General features: G+C 39.6%; 1 protein-coding gene across 1 annotated transcript in view; it reads right to left on the bottom strand.

Moving 5' to 3' along the window:
• Positions 1-8,898: 8,898 nt before the first annotated feature.
• GAK (cyclin G associated kinase) overlaps positions 8,899-18,405 on the bottom strand; it is a gene marked incomplete at both ends in the record, with an annotated part of 62,036 nt that continues 52,529 nt past the window's right edge. The window contains 6 exons of the mRNA XM_079548061.1: positions 8,899-9,000; positions 10,467-10,643; positions 11,739-11,887; positions 13,524-13,736; positions 17,209-17,328; positions 17,686-17,820. Coding sequence (XP_079404187.1) covers positions 8,899-9,000; positions 10,467-10,643; positions 11,739-11,887; positions 13,524-13,736; positions 17,209-17,328; positions 17,686-17,820 — 896 coding nt within the window. The remainder of the gene's footprint in view (positions 9,001-10,466; positions 10,644-11,738; positions 11,888-13,523; positions 13,737-17,208; positions 17,329-17,685; positions 17,821-18,405) is intronic.

Raw genomic sequence — 18,405 nt, forward strand, 5'->3', positions numbered from 1 at the left:
TACTGTGACAGTAACACTGCCTTGTGGCCAGGGGCCTGCTCTTTGTCCTGTGGTTTTGAACTTCTTTTCATTGCACTATTGCTCACCTTCTTTAGCTTAAGTGTTGTTTATCTTGTTCTCTCTTCCTAAGAAGTCATGCTATATGCAAAGATACAGCAAACCTAACCATTTATGTTAACCTCATGGACCTACAGGAGAGAAGGAAGTGTACTTATTAGCAAGTATGGATTGAAGCATATGAAGATAATCTTAGCTGTACCCAAGAAGAAGGAAGAAATTATTTGTCATCAACGCTGCGTTTTTCCTGGCAAAGTACACAGGACACCAGTGAGCAGCAAAGAGAAAGGGCTGAGGCAAGCTGTTGGTCAGTTCCCTAGTGCTGGAAGGGAAACATAATTCCTCTTGGGGTAAGCTTTTTGCTCTGAAGCTTCAGGTCCTTCCATTTCTTCCTTTTCTCATGCTGGAGAGGCGTCTGAGAAGCAAAGCCATGCCCACACATGAAGCCAGGGTGCACCCAGGCTTACACAGGGCTGCAGCAGCGCTGCTGGTATGCGTGGCTGCCTGCAGATGCTTTGTCATGCTTCCTCTCAGCCACACACCACTTCTCCAAGCTCTCCTAAGCAGGCTCCAGGAGAAGTTTGGTGGTGAGCCTTGAGGTACCTTCAAGAGGAGAGCCAGGTGCTGGATGCAGGCAGGAGCTGTGAGGGAGTGCATGCCTTTTCCTGTAAATGGTCCGATGAAGGGATATAAATATTCTCCCCCTCAATTCTCTCTGGGCCTGAAGCTGACTTTCAGATTCTCAGACGAGACAGTATTATCCAAATCCTTCTTTGTACGCTTCTGAACAAATAGCAAACACTTGTGCTAGGAAAAAAAAAAAGCCTTTGGGATATACATTTGCATGTCAATCTCTTTGTAGTGAAAAGTAAGTATTAAATATCATTATGGATCATGGTAGCAGATTTTTTCCAGCCAATGCTCATCTTCTAGCACCTGCTGTTCTTCCAGCATCAAGAGTAATCTTCTAATACTGTTTGCACAGAACTGAAATTAAAGAAGAGCGTTTATCATTTCTCAGTAGAAGCAGCTACGTTACACTTCACAGCAACAGAATTAGAAGTTGAAGTTCCTCTGATTTTATTTACCATACACAAGATTTTTGATCACATTAATGATGCATTTTCCATCCGTTCCTGAAAGTAAATCTCAAATTTAGCTTTTAAGGCCTAGTTGATATCAACTTCCCATGAACTGCTGTAACTTTTACACCTTCTTGCATAAAGGCAAACATGGAAAAAAAAATCTTACTAACTTGTGTCCTTCTTGAGACAGGAACTTTTCCCAGACAGAACTTAATTCAGCAGTTAAGTACTTCACATTCTGAGAGGATGAATTTTGTGGCATTCATGATGGAGCATAGGATCAATGGCACTATAATGTCCGCTAACCATGTCCTTCAATGCCACATCTACACAGTTCTTGAACATCTCCAGGAAGGTGACTCCCTTGGCAGCCTGGTCCAGTGCATCACCGCTCTCTCTGAAAAAGAAAATTGGCAATTTTGGGGCTCACATGAATAAGCCTAAGTCACTGATCAGTGACTGATGATAGGCTTATTCATGTGAGCCCCAAAATTGCTGATTTTCTAGACTGCTATTAGCATTACAGACCAGGCAACATCCCAACTGTTATTTTGTTTGCATCCCAAACTTTGTTTAGGAGCAGAGGCCACTCCTGGAAGACTGTCATCCCTGTCTTAGGGATGACAAGAGACATCAGACAAGCTGAACTGAGAGGGATCTCTGGAGGATATCTGTTAAACCTCCCCTTTTTATATCAGAGACACCCAGAGGAGGTTGCCCAGGAACCATGTCCAAGGAGAAGACTCCATCACCTCTCTGGGCAACCTATGCCAGTGCTTTGCTATCTGCACAGCAGAAAAGTGCTGCCTAATGTTCATAGGGAACCTCCTGTGTTCTAGTCTGCGCTCATTGCCTCTTGTCCCGGCACTAGGCACGCACCACTCAGCAGAACCTGGCTCTGTCCTCTTTGCATTCTCCCTTCAGACATTCACACACATCAGTAAGATCCCTTTAAACCTCCTCTTCTGCAGGCCGGGCAGCCCCAGCTCCCACAGCCTTTCCCCAATGGAAGTGTGCCCCAGCTCCTTGGTCAGTTTCACACCCATTCATACAGTTGGGCCTGTTCCAGTGTGACCCTTTACTGGCCTCCTACTAAGCTTTGCACCACTTACCACTACCCTCTGGGTCACACAGTCCACCCGGATTTTGACCCTCCTTGCTCTCTGCTCATTCACCCCACACTTCAGCAACTTCTCTGTGAGGATCTTATGAGGAGCAGTGTCCACCTGGACTCCAGGAAGGCCTTCACAACAGTCACTGCTCCCCCCTCACCCATCAGGGTGGGCACTTTACAGAAGCTTATCGTGCAGGTCAGGCATGGCTTTCCCTTTGTGAATCCATGCTGACTACTCCTGATGATTTTCTTGTCCTTCATATGCCTGGAATTGTACTCTGAGGATTAGCTGTTTCAACACCTTACCAGAGATTGTGGTGAGGCTGACACAGGAAGAATCTCTTGCAGTTTATATTAAAAGTTATCTTGCCAGTAGAGGCCTGCACATACTTACACAGTCCATTTCCCACAGAGCTTTTTGTTCAGTTCTGCCAAAAAGGAGCTAAACATCTGCCAGAAGCCTTCCTCTGGCCTTCAAGGAAGGCTGAGTCAGGGTCAGAAAGGGGCCTGTGGTGTAGATTTGGAATGCTCTGACTCAGACTGCAGCAGGCTGCACTGCATACCACACTACAGCAGTGTACCTTGTTTTAATGTTATTTGCTCATGCACTTCCATTGTCTGTTTGGTATTAAATGTATGGACATGCTGTTGCTCCACAATCCACCCTAAGCCTGACACTATAGGATTTCCATCTGGCATGGATTGCTTTACTAATGCAGCTTTCCTAAATACTGTTAGTGCATCTGTATATAGAGAATGAAGCAACTCGCTACCTTAACCATCAGCGCTATATCAGCAAAGAACACATCACTGTTCTCAACTTGTAAAGGTACTGAAACATTTGAGAAGTAGCAGCGTGTTCTATGGAAAGCAGGGCAAGATTGTTCAGTGAAAAAGCCCTACAAGACTTTTGTCTACAGACTACTCAGCAGACAAACTCAGCAGACTGTTGAAAGCAGTAAGCAGAATATGAGCAATATCACCAATAATGGGCCTTACCAAATGCTTTTCTGCTTGATTTCAACACTTCTTTTTTCTTACCCTGTACTCTGCAATTCTCCTTTCCTCTTCATCCTAGGTCAGATATCAGCATCGTTCCATAGTCTCCTCCACTTTACACGTCTGGAACTTACTTCCACCCCATCCATCCTCTTTCAGTCATGTCCTGTACCCTCCAATACCCTCCCTGTTGTCCAGCTTTCTCCTTGAAGAAATCCTATGATAATCCACCTTGACTCTGGCTTTTGTTTGTGTTTTCTTAATATAAACTTTCTCAATGCAACCAAATGATTTCTTCTTAATTATGAAAGACCCCACATTTTCGTCCTGATGATGAGCACTATGGCAGGCTTCTGGGAACCTGCTAGTACTGTGCTAGCCCAGTTCTCCCTTCTCCAGTATTCCTGACATCCACACTGCTTCACCACATCCCACCCCCTTCCCACATGCTGCTCCATTCCTCTCTCTAGCCCAAGCCTTGTCCCTTTGTTCCTGGTCCCCTCCAATTGCTGCTGTGCCTATGCAAGAGCTCCCCTCAGCAGCACTGCATGGGCACCTTGTCACAGCCCAGCTCAGACACAGTCATACCGCAGGAGATGCTGCAGTGACCTCCTCTCTATCAGGAGAGAGAAAACCCTTCTGAAGATGACATTCCTCCTTTGCTAAAGAATGAAACAAGTCAAATCACTTTGTTTGTTTTAATTGATCACTGATTAAGTCATAATACATTTCAAAGCAAAATATTCTCTTCAAGAACATTGTGCCAAACATCAAATCTATTTTTAAACAATGTTTAATTTGATTATATTGCCTTTATATACATACAGGTATATAGATTTTCATTTTACTAGTAGCAAAAGTACATTGCATGTCCTGAAAGATGGCAAAACAAAGAGGACTTCAGTATCTGTTCTGTCCTTCCACACAACCCAAGCCAGAAAAATCACAGGTATAGAAAGTACAATCACAAGTACACGTAACTACAGCAAGGACCTTGGGGCAACTAAGTCCTCACAGAGAGGTGACAAATGCTTCTAGGAGTCTACATTGCAAAAATACAGTACATTCCACTAAAGAGTTTCAGGAGTTCTCACAATGCCTCTCAATCCTCTTTGGGTAATAAAAGCTTCTGTGTCACAATGTATCCTTCATAAAAATGACTGAAAATTTCTGGAGTGTATGTCTGAAGTTTGATGCAGTCTAAGCTGCAGCTACCAATAATGAGCTCACCCGAATAGAGCAAACGAACACTGAGATTCCCCAAGATGAGAACCACACCTCAGCTTAGTCCGTCCTTGCTCCCAGTCAGCACATGCTGGTAGCTGAAACTGCTCTGCACCAGAGACAGACTCAGGTGATGGGAAATCATACATTCCTTCAACAGCTTCTGCAGGTCAACCACCTGCAAGTTCTTGACAGAAAATGCCAGATTCAGAGCACAGGCAACTGTACAGAACTATTCTGAATCTATTTACAAAGCATTCATTGCAACTGTTAAGACAAAGAGCTAAGGAGCAACAAAGTTCCACAGTTATGTATCCCCTGAAAATTTCTTGTGAGCAGCAAAGAGAAGTGATGGCCAATAACCACTGAGGCGTATTGACACTGCTGAGAAACTGCAGGCTGGCCGTGGGAGCTGAGTGCTCCGTGCAGCCCAGCAATCCCAAAGGGCAGCTGAGATTGCAGTTACGCTCAACCTCTGCTTTGGTTCGTGCAAAATGCTAATCCCTTGCATGCAGCTTTGAGATGGCCCGCACTCAGGAAGGAGCTGTTACTTTGTGCTTGGCAAACAGCTTTAGAAGGACTTTCTACAATCAACATGAAAACGGAGGTAAAACAAGGCATTTTTCCATGCACACTAATTACCTTCATGGGTGCAATGCCAAAGACTTTGCCACTGTTTCAAGGAAATGTTCTTAATCAACACATACAGAATGGAGAGGCTACAACAGTGCTGAAGGAAGTGATAGCAATGAGCAGAACTTCTCCTCCCAGACTCGATGCCTGGAAATTCATATCCACTCACAACGCTGAGCTCAACTCTGTGATTTTAATAGGAATGTAAATGCTTAACTGCTTGCTTTCATTTCTCTTTCCTGCTGTTAAGTTCAAGGAAATGTGACAGCACTAGAAAGCACACGACAGGCATGCACAACGTTAAAGACACCAACATGGACAAAATGTTACTCTTCTCCATTTGGCAGATCCTAACCACATGCACTCTTCACGCCAACTCTCTTCTTTGCAGACTTCTGTTCTAAAAGAGAAGTTATCAGACTCTCCAGACCTAACAACAATGTAATATAAGCAACTTAATTCGGAAATAACTAGTGGAAATCTACCCTACTTCATAGAACCCAAGCACCTGGTTACTGCCACTTGCCCATAACCAGTCAGGAGTACTTCTGAAAGGATTGGAACTGCAGGCAACAGAACTACTGTCCTAGACCTGTCCTTATCAGGGTTCAGTAGGGACAGGTCAGAGAATTAGAGAACATCTGTGATACAGTATAGTTATAGCCCAGGTATCCTTCTCTATTCTTCCTTTAATTTCTGCTGCATTGAAGACTGCAAAGAATGAACTGCATCAACAGTCTGTCATCATGAAGTAACAACAAACATGGGCCAGAAGGCATCAGAACCTGCTGGAAGAATTCAGGAGATGCTTCACAATACAAGGTTATAACTTCAGCATACCCCACAATACCAGGATTTACCTCAAACTTTGTAATCAGCAGCAGCAGACAAAAAGCCTGGCTTTCAAGATGCACCCCAGACAGCTCTCAATAAACAAGGAGCATGAGGAAGGGAAAAACCCTCATTCCCAGTCTGAGCTTTTTTTTTTTTTTTTTTTTTTTTATTACTGCTTTAAGACAAATTAAAAAAAGAACTAGATATCCTTCTTCCAAATTATCTTCTCATTTAAGACTAGTATCAGGAGCCAGTGTAAGCATACGTGCAATTTAAGTTCCTTCTTCCCACATTCACATAATTCAGAAAATGTGGTTTAGGCTTCAACTACGAGACTCCTTTTATGGTCTTCCTTCTCCTTTATCTTACACTGAAAACACTATTTCATTTTACTGCATTCATTACTTAAGTCTTGACAATTTAAATATTTTGATTTACTTTTTAACTGTGTCACTTAACTGAGTTGAATATAAGGATGCATAAGAGCCACATTTCAGTAAAATCTTAACTTCAAAAGTTTACTGAACTCTGAGCCTCTCCCAGATTCCTCTCCCTAGAAATCAAGCAGAAAGGAGCAGGATAGATAAACCAGACAGCTCCTTCACCAAAGGCCAGAGATGAGTAAGCTGTAATTTAAGCGCTCCTGTACAAATGGCTGTGGATTATTCCAAGAGCCAAATTTCATGAGTTTCCATGATATTTAAAAGGGGGAAATCAATTTGCAGAAATCTTCAGTTCCATATAAAACATTCACACATTTTTCCCTGCTCACTTGAAATCCTAAGGTTCTTCTCTGATGTTCAAGAAAGCTTTTGCAAACAAGAGTGGACAAAGAAAACCAGAGAAATGTAGCTACCATACAAAAAACACTACCAAGCAAATAGAGGAAGATATTTTCCTCCAAAACTTCAGGTTTTTTTGTTTGTTTGTTTTTTAATAATTGTACACACTTCAAGAAGAGCACAAAAATGTCTCAGTCTAGTTTCTTGTATGTGTTGAAAGTGATATGGACATTTAAAGTAGACTTCACATTTTTTTTCTTATGAGAAAGCAGCTCTTCAGAAAGATTTTCTCTCAGCTGCACACAGTACTCCAGTCATTACATGTCTGTTTTTAAACTTATTATTACAGATAGTTTATCTTAGAACTGTAAAGAACCATGCAGGTCTCTGACATTTATCCTGCCAAAGCCTTTGATTTCTAATGATGCAGATCATTATTGTAGGAAGTTGAAGTGTCCCAAGGGGGAAAAAAAAATCCTAAATCTCATCAGATTTCTTGCTTTCTGGCTGCTTCAAAACTGCAGCTGAACTACAACTGTTACTCTGAATAACATATAACCTTCCTGATCCATTGCAGGTGTCCAACTTGAAAAAAATTACAGCAGCTGAATAGATATGCAAATACACATACTCTGTTGATGAAAGACTGGGTAAGTAGTTAAATGTGTCAGAGCTTAGAGACTGGATTGTACACTGCACTGTGTAAAAAAATATTGTGTACACTGGCTCGGCAGTGGAAAACTGCATCCAACAAACTCTCCAGGTGGCATTAGTGTATTCTTTTTTCCTGTTCAGATGCTGCTCAGCTGATTTTACCTTTAGTTGTTACAGCGTCCCTCTCAGTTAAGCATGAAAACCAGACAAAATGTCAAGATTAATTTTTTTTTTTTTTTACCATTTGAATGCCAAACTACAGTGTTTCAAGAGACTGCTAACCAAGCTTTAATACAACAATACTGATTGTTGACATTTTCAAACTTGATTTGAGGATTGCATTTTGTTATGCTATGGAGCATAACAGTCATTGGTCAATTGTATTCATCTACCCCAGATCAAGTGAATAGCTGCTATCTGAATACAGATGAAAAAACATGGCAAGTTCTGTTCTCAAGTTGTACTAGCTCATCTTGTACTAGCTGGTGCATGGAAGGGGGATGAGCAGAAATACACCACCAATATATCCCTGTTTGCACATACACTGATGTCATGCATATCTCAGAAACACAGAAATTCAGACATGCAGCAAAATACAAAATACTCTCTACGTGATAACAAGTAATGTAGCTTTCTCATAAGAAATCAAAGCAGAGCAAAATATTTTGTGCTTCCACATCAAGTCTTGAAAAAACATTTCTATCAGAGCATTTTAAGTCCAATGGAAGGCATGCTCCACTGAAATCAGAAAACGATATTTAAAGAATTAGTAAAATAAGCACTGGTAAGAGCAAAGCCTTCCAAAGGTTCATAATAAATAACAAAATAGCAAGAACATGCAGACTTTAAAGCCAAGATTTGTTTCTAGATTCATAAAGAATAATTTAAAAAATAATAATAATTAAAAAAAAACATCAAGAACAACCCTGGTTGACTTTCCTCACAATTGAGGTCTTTTTGGCTAACCTATTAATTTATTGTAAAGAAGAAGGTATTGTCAGAAAATATTTACAGAATGATTATCAGATTGATTACATACAACACAGATGAAAATATACACCTTCAGATTTGAAACAAGCCAAAGAAATTCACTGTTGATAACTAAAGCACTTCAAATAAGGTGACAGGCACAAAACAACAAAACTGAATCACAAAACTACCGAAAAAATAAATGAAAGTGTGGTAGAGTAAGGTAAAGCAAAGATCAATAGAATTGGAATGATTTAGAATTGATCCGAGTGTATCAGAGACCATGGAAAAAATCCGTTTTGCTATATATAAAATCTGAAACAAAATGTTTATCCCCAGGCCATGATTTCTTCAAGTACTAAGCAGTTGTTTCCTTAATGCATCTACGTAATGCTTTGTACTTATGTCTTACAAAATACATCATCACATTTAAGTGTGCACTGCAAACTGTGCTGAAATCATGGAAAAGCACTTCATAAACCATAGGCAAGCAAGTCACATCAATGCTCAGCTCCAGTTTTTGGAAGTAGTTCGAAAAAGATGAACTTTAGAAGAGGGACTTGGACCCCTGGTTTTCAAATTCTGACCACGCATCGCTCAATTCCATGAAGATCATTTTGGCATACTGCTCGTAAGGTTGCCCTGTCGCCTGAAAACAAAGAGAACATTAAAAGCATAAAGCATAAAGGAATTTTGTGGTTTGTGAAGCATCTCAACCTTTCTTTTTGTTATTTACTTGTTTTGTTGTTTACTTGTATAGCAAACATTAGACTACAGTGTGAGTACCATGTTCAGGCACAGAGCACTGCCTTCTTTTACCCAAATTTTGCTACAGGTGTCCTTGTTTTCCTAACATTACTTCAAACTCTAGTGTACTCTGTAAGTAATTAAGACTTAAAAATTATTTATGAGAAGAACAGCTTAGAAAATGTTTCAGCTAACAGCTCAAAAAACAAAACCCAGCCATTTTCGAAATAGCTTCCTGACAGCCCTAGTGGTATCATACAGTAATGTTTGAACTTGAAATTGTTCGCAGTCAGCGCTAACTGCACATAACTGCCTGTCTGTTCGTCTCCATGCTTGAAGGAACAGAGACAGCATGCTCCTGATTCCCTGCCTCTGGGCCAGCCCAACCCCATGGTAATTAAAGATGCAGTTCCACACGATGCAGAGCAAAAGATTCTTTACAACACTGAAGTAAAGCCTCAAAGGCACCTCTCCATGTCTCTGCCCTTATGCTGCTTGGCTTTTGCCAGCAGTAGCACATTGACTCTTTTGTGTGCTGCTGTAACTCCAGGCGTCTGAAAAGATAAGGCCAAAAAGAGAATGCTTCAGAAAGGTCTTGCAGAAAGCATCAAGAATGGCACTAAGTTGTAGGAAACCATGTAGCCAGGAACAGGAAATAAAAGAGGGAAGGAAAGAAAGATGTCCTGTTTCTTTATTTTGGATGCAACAGACACAGGACTTTGACATCTACTCCCTAAACCATTAGAGGTAATCTTGAAAACTCAAACTAGGTATTATTTAACACTTACCTTTCATACCTAAAGCACAGCCTAGAACAATAACTCAGAGCAAGAATCTATCTTCTTGTACTGGGATACAGTAAGAGAATGTACTAAATACTTTTAGAAAAGTGAAATGTCATTATGTTTATTGCATTCTTTTTTTTTTTTTCAGTTGCTGAGTAATTTCCAGTAAGGATGTTCCATGGATGTTCCACAGTTTTGCTGTGGCATTTCCTTGGTCTTCATGCACTGGCAAACACCCTAGAAAACCTAAAAACACAGCTGGCAGAAATAAAGCAGAATCTAGTAGTTATCATTAGATCTGCGAGAAGCCAGTCAAGCTCAACTGATTTCAGTGGCTAATTACCTTCTGGGAATACTGTATTTGATAAAATTTTATCTGTTGAATTCTGTGCCATGTCAGGATTACGTGATTATCATGCACAACATGGATGCAGCTTCAGAAGACAATGGAATTGAAGCAAAAAGCATCTGGAATCCCAGTGAAGAACTAACACTGCAGCATCCATCAGGGACTCGTACAGCATGGTAAAAAGAGTTTCTGTTCCTTCTGTCTACAGAGAAAACACCAGAGGAAAACACTGACCTTATCTGGATGAACTACAAGCACCGCTTTCCTGTAGTATTTCTTCACTTGTTCAGGCGTTACTAGATCTGCCATGCTAACTGGCTTCCATTTATTTTCCCCTTCCCAAAGCACTGTATGAAGAGTAGATATTAATGCTCTGATATTTCTCTCCTTTCCTTCAATCCATTCAAGAATCTGGGAAAAACAGAACGCATAAAAACTGAATGCAACAATGCAAGCATTCTCTGCCTGTTTAGAGAAGTAGCTCTCATGCTGCACAATATTAAGACCCAAGTACAGTAGTGTTGTTGTATTCAGCACCCAAGTCCAGTTGTCTTACTACATTCATTCTTGAATCCAGATCATTAGCAGCCAGAAGTGATACATTTGCTACTAGATTAACTGGCAGTTAACCAGCTTTGTAGAGAAATTATCATTAGAAAATAAACTGAAATAGCTGCATATTTTAGTGCGAGTAGAACCCTGTACAATTAATGACAAGATAATGGAGAGGTAATTGAAAGGAGTAATTAAAAACATCTGTTGATTACATTACCTCCCTGTCAGAGCACAATATTCATTTCCTAATATTCTCACCTGATTTGTACAGAACTTTCAGTTCACATACGCTAATAGCTAACGTTTACTTCACACTTTGCACCTCTGCAGATTACTTCTTTCAAATATCCCCACGAGACTCAGAACAACTATTCACTCCACTGACTTCACAACAACTAAAACTAAACTAAAATGTACTAAAAACTAAAAAATGTATTATATGCAATATTATCAGCAAAAAGTCCGAGCAGGCCATCAGCCCTCATTCTGGAGTGTGTCTCTACCAACAGAAGCAGCACTAGCTAACTGTTAAGTGCAAGTGGTCACCCTCAAGATAGCTATTCTCATTTGCCTGTTCCTTAAAAGTTTTGTGTTATCAGTTAAGTCCATCTTTGCTAAGGGGATGTTTGTGAGACTGAAGATGAACAGTTTTGGCTTCAGAAAGCATACAAGGTATATTCTTAAGTTTTCCAGGCTCAGTTGAAAGAAAGAGGAACTTATATTACTTACACACAGTTGATGCTCTTGTTCCTACTGTTTCATTACAAGTTGACACTTGTTCATGCTTATTAACTTACACAGTAGTAAAACACAGTTATTTAAATACAAACAAAGCTTCCCCCCTCTGCTTTACCAATTTTTTTTGCCTTTCAATGTATCCTTCTACTTTGTTCTCAGTAGTTCAAAGTACAATCTTAGATATATGTTTAAGTTGATCTCTGTTTAACAAACCTTCAGTTTCAAGGGGTCCATATCTTTAGACATTTCTTGTTTCCTCATCTCAGCAATTGTTTTTGGTCCCTTTTTATCAGATTTCGCTGAAAAGCCTTGATTAGATAATAGATCCTCAAAGTCATTGGCTGAAACTTTTGGCTTTTGACCTATGAGAGAAGAAAAATGTTAAATAAAATTACATGAGAAAACACATTAGCTGTGCAAACACACTGCACTCAGATACACCTGCATGACATTTATCACTACCATAAATATTCTTCAATTGCTTAATAAACTCCACAAGGTAAAAAAAAAAAAAAAAAAAAAGACAGAAATAGAAAGTCATTGACAAAATGTATATTTATGACTAAATGCTTGCATGTTCTTTTCTCTCAAAAGCTGAGTAAATCTGGGGGAGAACATTTATCTATTCATGTGTTTGGAAATTGTTTTGTTTTCCACTATAAAATAACTTCAGATGTGCTGCAGTTTTTCAGATGACTGAATACTTAATGGTTTAGTCAGAAATGTATCGTGCATTTAAATACATTGAAACTTACACAGAATAACAAACCAACCATCAACAAGAACAGTTACAGCACTGTTACAGAACATACATTCTAGAGAACTGCAGGATTGAAGTTGGGTGAGATCTCTGCATATTACCTAGCACAATCCTCATTCAGAACAGGGACAACCAAATGAACTGCTCAGAACTTTATCATGTTGAGGTTCACCTATTTTTGAGGTATTAATCACCTGCTAAAACTATTAATGTTACTCCTGCAGAGCCTTGGGGTCAAGATGGGGCAAGCACCAAGTGCTTCAGGGGCATTTGGTCAGGGCCTGGTGCTAGGCTCACTGGAAGGTGCTGGAACAGGCACGTGGGGCAGCATGTGGGGCACCAATGAGGTTGGAGGGCATGCTGTGGTATACTAGGGGCATGGCAGGATATATCAGGGCATGATGTGGTACAGTGGAGCATTTTGAGGGCTCGTGGCCCTATTCTGAGAACTCATAGCCCAGCTGCCAAGAGTTGAACACAACAATCCCTAGGACTCCCTTCCAACTTGGGATATTCTCTGATTCTACAAGTAATAACCACATTCCAGGGCCTATTACAGCTTCCTAAATACACTTTCTGTTTTCTAATTGCATTTTCTGTGTTGCAAATTGTGTCCATCAATCTCTCACTGTTACCTCCTCCCAGACAAAGATCGACATCACTTCAGCTAATGGATGTACTTGTTCACCTGTGAGCCAGTGAAAAGACAGCATAATCCCACTATCAGTACATCTGAGATTTATTCTCACTCCTCATAAAGGCTAATACAGAAAGACAACACACCCACTTTAAGAAATTGGTTAAAAGAAATTTATTTGCTCCCCTTCCCATACGTTTGAAACACACAGATTTCCAGTAAGTTTAAGCTTAGTGATGACCTACTATTCTTCAGGTAGGAAAAAGGGGTGCAACCTTTTGTCTACAAGCAATTCTATCAATTATTTCTCCTCACTGCATTTATGCAAATTTATATTCTCAATCTACGGTCATGAAGCTACTACTCCTTTGGATAGGAGATTTATTAGTTTATGCCCAGACCTGTAAATATTTGGCCCATTGTCAGCTTGCCTATGATATTTTAGTTCAGCTTTGCACCAGATTTGTCAAACTCTCTACTAACTTACACTAGATATGAGCTAAATGTAAACAAAGAAAAAGACTGAGGTACAAAAGTTTGAAGCTAACAGTGAATCTAACTTTATACAGGTCATTATAAGCAATGCTTTCAGAAAACTTACCAAAGCTTGGGGTTCTGACTCCCCTTTCTTCTCGTCCTCCAATAACACTGAAGTTCACTGTGTAGTTAGGTTTAGCTTGTGTACTGGATTTAGTTTGGGACTGCCAAGAAGTATTTTGTGGTTTTGTGGGTTTCTGCCACTGACCTCCTGACTTCTGAGATGGAACAGTTTTCTGAGCAAACCCACTAGAGGAGAATCCACCTGTGGAGGAACCTAAAGGTAAAAACTAAATTAATTGCTCAGCTTGATATCTGTCACTTGTTTAAAGAAAGAAAGACACTTTGGCCTTAATATCTAACCATACACTTTACTGTGACACCTCCACATACGAGAAAGCATTAAAAGATTTTCTTCTCATTAACAACCAGGATAGCAGGAGCTAGAGCCATTTATTAAAAGTCTTCCAGTCTTACATTAAGTTCCCAAGTGTTAGTTTACACCAGAAGCATTCATTCATCTGAATGTCCACTTGCCAGAAAACAGTTCAGAAGTGACAGCAGTTATGCCCACAGATTTACTGTACTTCAGTATCTGTTAACAGTGGATGCTCCATCCCTGGAGGCATCCAAGGCCAGGCTGAATGTGGCTCTGGGCAGCCTGGTCTACTGGTTGGTGACCCTGCACATAACAGAGGGGTTGAAATTAGATGATCATTGTGGTCCTTTTCAGCCCAGGCCATTTTATGATCCTCTGAAAATAGACAATGAAAACTAATAACATATTCTTGATAATATAACATATTGAGGATATTTTCAAATGAATGCTTTCAAAGCCTCCTTAGTGGTCTCTTGCACAACTGCTTTAGAAAGATAGTTAATGTTACAGTAGCATTATCAACAGATGTTACAGAGAACAGGAAAAAACACTGAATCTTATACAAGACAATGTAATGAATCAACTGTAAACTATAGGCCCATGTCTTATTAACCTAATATTGCACTAAGTTTTTAGGATTTTATTTCCGTTCTTTTAGCTGGTATTGAGACAGCTGCTTAGCAGCCTTATCAGCTACACACTTCAGGAAGAACATCCAAGACCTCTTTTCCAGTCTACAATACTCATTATGAACAAATTAAGCTGAGTAAAAAGCTCCAACCTTTAACATTATTAGCTCTTTTGTTTAATTGATGAGAATGAATTCTAGATGCATTCTCAACCAAGCTGCCATTAGACTGCCCTTGACTGACTTTGGGAAGACTTCAAGAAATTCAGTTCCTTTGACAAGGTGCAGCATAAAACTTCCTGGCATACACCCATCATAGGGAAAAAATAGTATGACGGCTGAATTTAAACACATCTAAATTTTCCTGTAAGGGAAACATTCCACATTCACACTTATGATACTCCAAAGCAGAAAGCAACTTCTATCTTTGAATAATTTCCTAAAAATAACAAAACAAATTCCAGATCAGTGGTCAAATACATTTACACAAACAGGAAACCAGCCATTAAGCTTGATGTGAATAAAACACTATCACTTCAAAGATGGAAAGCCTTCTTTGATCTCTCAGTACTGAATGACAAGCTTATGATCCAGTCTCACTTGCTGAAGAAAGTCAATTTGTATTTCCATCTCTAACTGTCTTTTTAACCAGCTGCTGCTGATTAGAACTTAATTTTCAGCTCAAACCAATTCCAGGCCAGTTTAAATTCACTTGTTCTTGTTTCTCCCTTTTTATTTGCCCTAAAAATTAAAAAAAAAAAAAAAAAAAAAAAAATCACCCAAGCTTCTCTGTCTGGACACAGCAATGTAAACTTATCTTCCCAGTGATCTCCCACATCTCTCCTCTCCCCAATAATACACTGCTGTGACTAGCAGCTACAAGAAACAGCTCAAAAAAAAACAATGTCTCCCCAGAGCCAAATAAGAAATACCATCCTATACCTCTGAATAGCTCACCTGGTAAAACCTATTACTGTAACACATCACCTGACAAAATTTCCCCCACAGGAAGCACCTCATTGAAGAACTGCTTTGAGTTACTCTAATCTTCAGTCACTTCACCTTATGAAATTTACAGAAAACAAGCCCCGCAACTATCAAAGCTCATGACCTTGCACTCTAAGAAGTAAACTCACTCTACTGCTCTTTCAAATCATTCTATGTTATTTTAGTCTTCAAGGCCAACCAATTCTTCCTGTACTGCAAGCCAGTGCCTGACTTTCAGCAACAAGTTTTTAAACAGCATATTCCTACTTTCTGATACAAGATCATTACCAGAAATAGAGTGTGTTAAGACCAGTTATCACAGATCACTACTCATACCTTACTATTAGCATAACACTGTAATCATCCTTAGCTACTGTTTTTTCACATAGCACTCCCAATTAAGGAGTGTTCACTTGCATAACATCTTTCAGACTAATTACTTGGAAGTCCAAAAACTCCTATGAAAAGACAATAGTGAGTTCAAACTGCAGGTATTATGCCTCCTCAAAAATTCATTTCAAGCTTAAGACCAACTAGACCTATTACATCTGGCCATTTTTGTATGTAGTCATTAATCCTATTGAAAACTATCTGCAAGATTAATGAACTAACTCCAGTATCAGCACAGTTTTCTCCACTAGTTCACTGTGCATCATATCTTTAAGTCAAACACAAAAGGAATGTTTTACTCACACTATCGTGATAGCAAGTACATATTTATCTGAAAATGCTGAACCAGAATACTTTTGCAAACTGTTCAATGTAGAACAGCCTTAAGGATAATGCTTCAACATTAAGAGTTTTGCAAGGCAGCAGAATAGCCAAATACTGCGCATTACCTTGTACTTAAATAAGGTAATTTCACCATGGGCATACTGAATGTGCAATACTAACAGCCACAGCAACAAAAGTCTGCCACCTTCGAGCTAAGGGGAAAAGCACATTCCTGCAACTCAGCAACTACACTCTGCACCAAGCCATTTCTTGGATTCTTGGCAGCTAGTCACATTAAACAGCCACCAATTGGCCATTAGCAATGGCAGTGTGACACTGAAAAATCAAAGACTTCAGCTCTTTTCATTGCCTTTATTTTTTTCTGCTGTTCATGAATATCCCTGGGCTAATTCATGAGTTTATGTGAATACAACATCCTAGGACAAGTATTACTCTGGGGTGTGTTGCATCTTGTACACAACTGCAAATTGGCAAATGTTTATAACGCTGATGGAATTGCGTGTTTATGACAAACACAAATCAGGCCCAAACATGACTGATTTGAGCAGCAGAGCTATGAAAGCCCACTGAATTCAAACGGAAGTACTGAACTGACTATTCTTTCTTCTTAGTGAGGACCAAAATAAAAGGAATTTGATTAAGCTTTCCATTTTGTATCCTTCACAGCACATTAACCACAGTGTTAGCTAAGAAATCCCATGATCAGTTACTGAATTAGGGACACGTGGTTTCTGCTACCTTCTCAACTAGATTACACAAGCAAGCTGCATAACGTTTCTAAACCACAGTTGTAGTTATCTTCTGCAATATTTTGTAAGTTTCACACCATCTCTGCAAAGGCTCCCTCTTTTCCTACTATTTATCTGCTTTCAGTAACTCCATGAAGCTTGTTGTTACCACTGAAAAGGAAACTTTATATAAGCTATCTTTACACAAGCTGCCAATTACACTTACTGGAACAAGGAGCAAATCAGGAACAAGAGAAACATTAAGTTCAGACTTACAAAAGTAAAATCTTACCTGGAAGACTAGATCCAAGATTGGCAAGATCAGCAAAAGGATCAAAGTTCTGAGATTTAGCCTGGCTGAAGGATGAACCTGAAGACACACTGGACTGGCTCCCTGTGGTAAAAACTTGACCTGTATAGTGTGAAAACACATAATATACATTAGAGTATTTGGAAAGTGAGAAAATGAATAGAAGTACTATTTAATCAATTCCTCATATTACACCTCAGCAACCTGATATAACATCTCTTCTCATGAGAGGAATGAGCATTGCTACAGGCAGCTGAAGCTATTTGGTTCCTATGCCTTTGAGCTCTGAAAATCTAAAGTGCCTCTACTTTAAAGAGAGGCTTCAAGCACAAGAGCAAAGACTTCTTTAAGAAACAAACCAAAAGGTGCGCAGACATGTTTAGCAGTTTCAGCTCGCTAAAGTGATGAAGTTTGGAGTGTTTCTTATGCCCTCTAGTGGAAGAATTTAATTCATTCTACCTTCAAAAAGAGACTTCAACTGTGGTGTTGATACATTGCTGGCTGCTGAAGAATCTGCCCAAGAATCCCATCCACCTAAGAGATCTGGATGGCTTGTAGAAGATGATATTTTAGGTGGCTCTGGTGTCAAATTTCCTGTAGAAGAAAATATCCATTTTTATTCTTTTAAGAAAACTGCCACAAAAAAAAAGAATATTTTTGCCAACACCAATAAAGCTTACAAGGTTTTTGGCTGGCCAATTACAAAGCTAGCTTAAATCTCCATAACAAATTATGTGTTCTTAAACAGGAGTAAGGAGTGCTTTGCAACTGAATTACTTTAATTGAATTCCAAACATCCCAACAACTTCATAGAGAGCTTCATTCCAGACCATGATATGAGTTCAACAGCATAGGTGTGCGGAATGCTTCAGAACACACTCCTGTTTCTGCCAACACAGCGGGTAACCAAAAAGCATCAACGTCTTATGAAACAATGTTCTATTCTCTGAACAGCCCAGGTGTTACACAGGTGGAGCAGGGCACCGCAACATGTGGATCTGCTACACCAGGTCTTGCAAGACAAAGCAAGCTCATAAAAAAAACCAGAAAAACAATACTAAGAGCCCTCTTAGGGTCAGTATCTTCATGAATGCACTGATCATGAGAATACTGCTAGAATGGCCTCTTCCATAGAAAGATTAGGAGAATCATTAGTTTAGTGAATAAAATGCACTTTTC

This window comes from Tetrao urogallus, assembly GCF_951394365.1.
Source record: "Tetrao urogallus genome assembly, chromosome: Z".
Classification (NCBI taxonomy): domain Eukaryota; kingdom Metazoa; phylum Chordata; class Aves; order Galliformes; family Phasianidae; genus Tetrao; species Tetrao urogallus.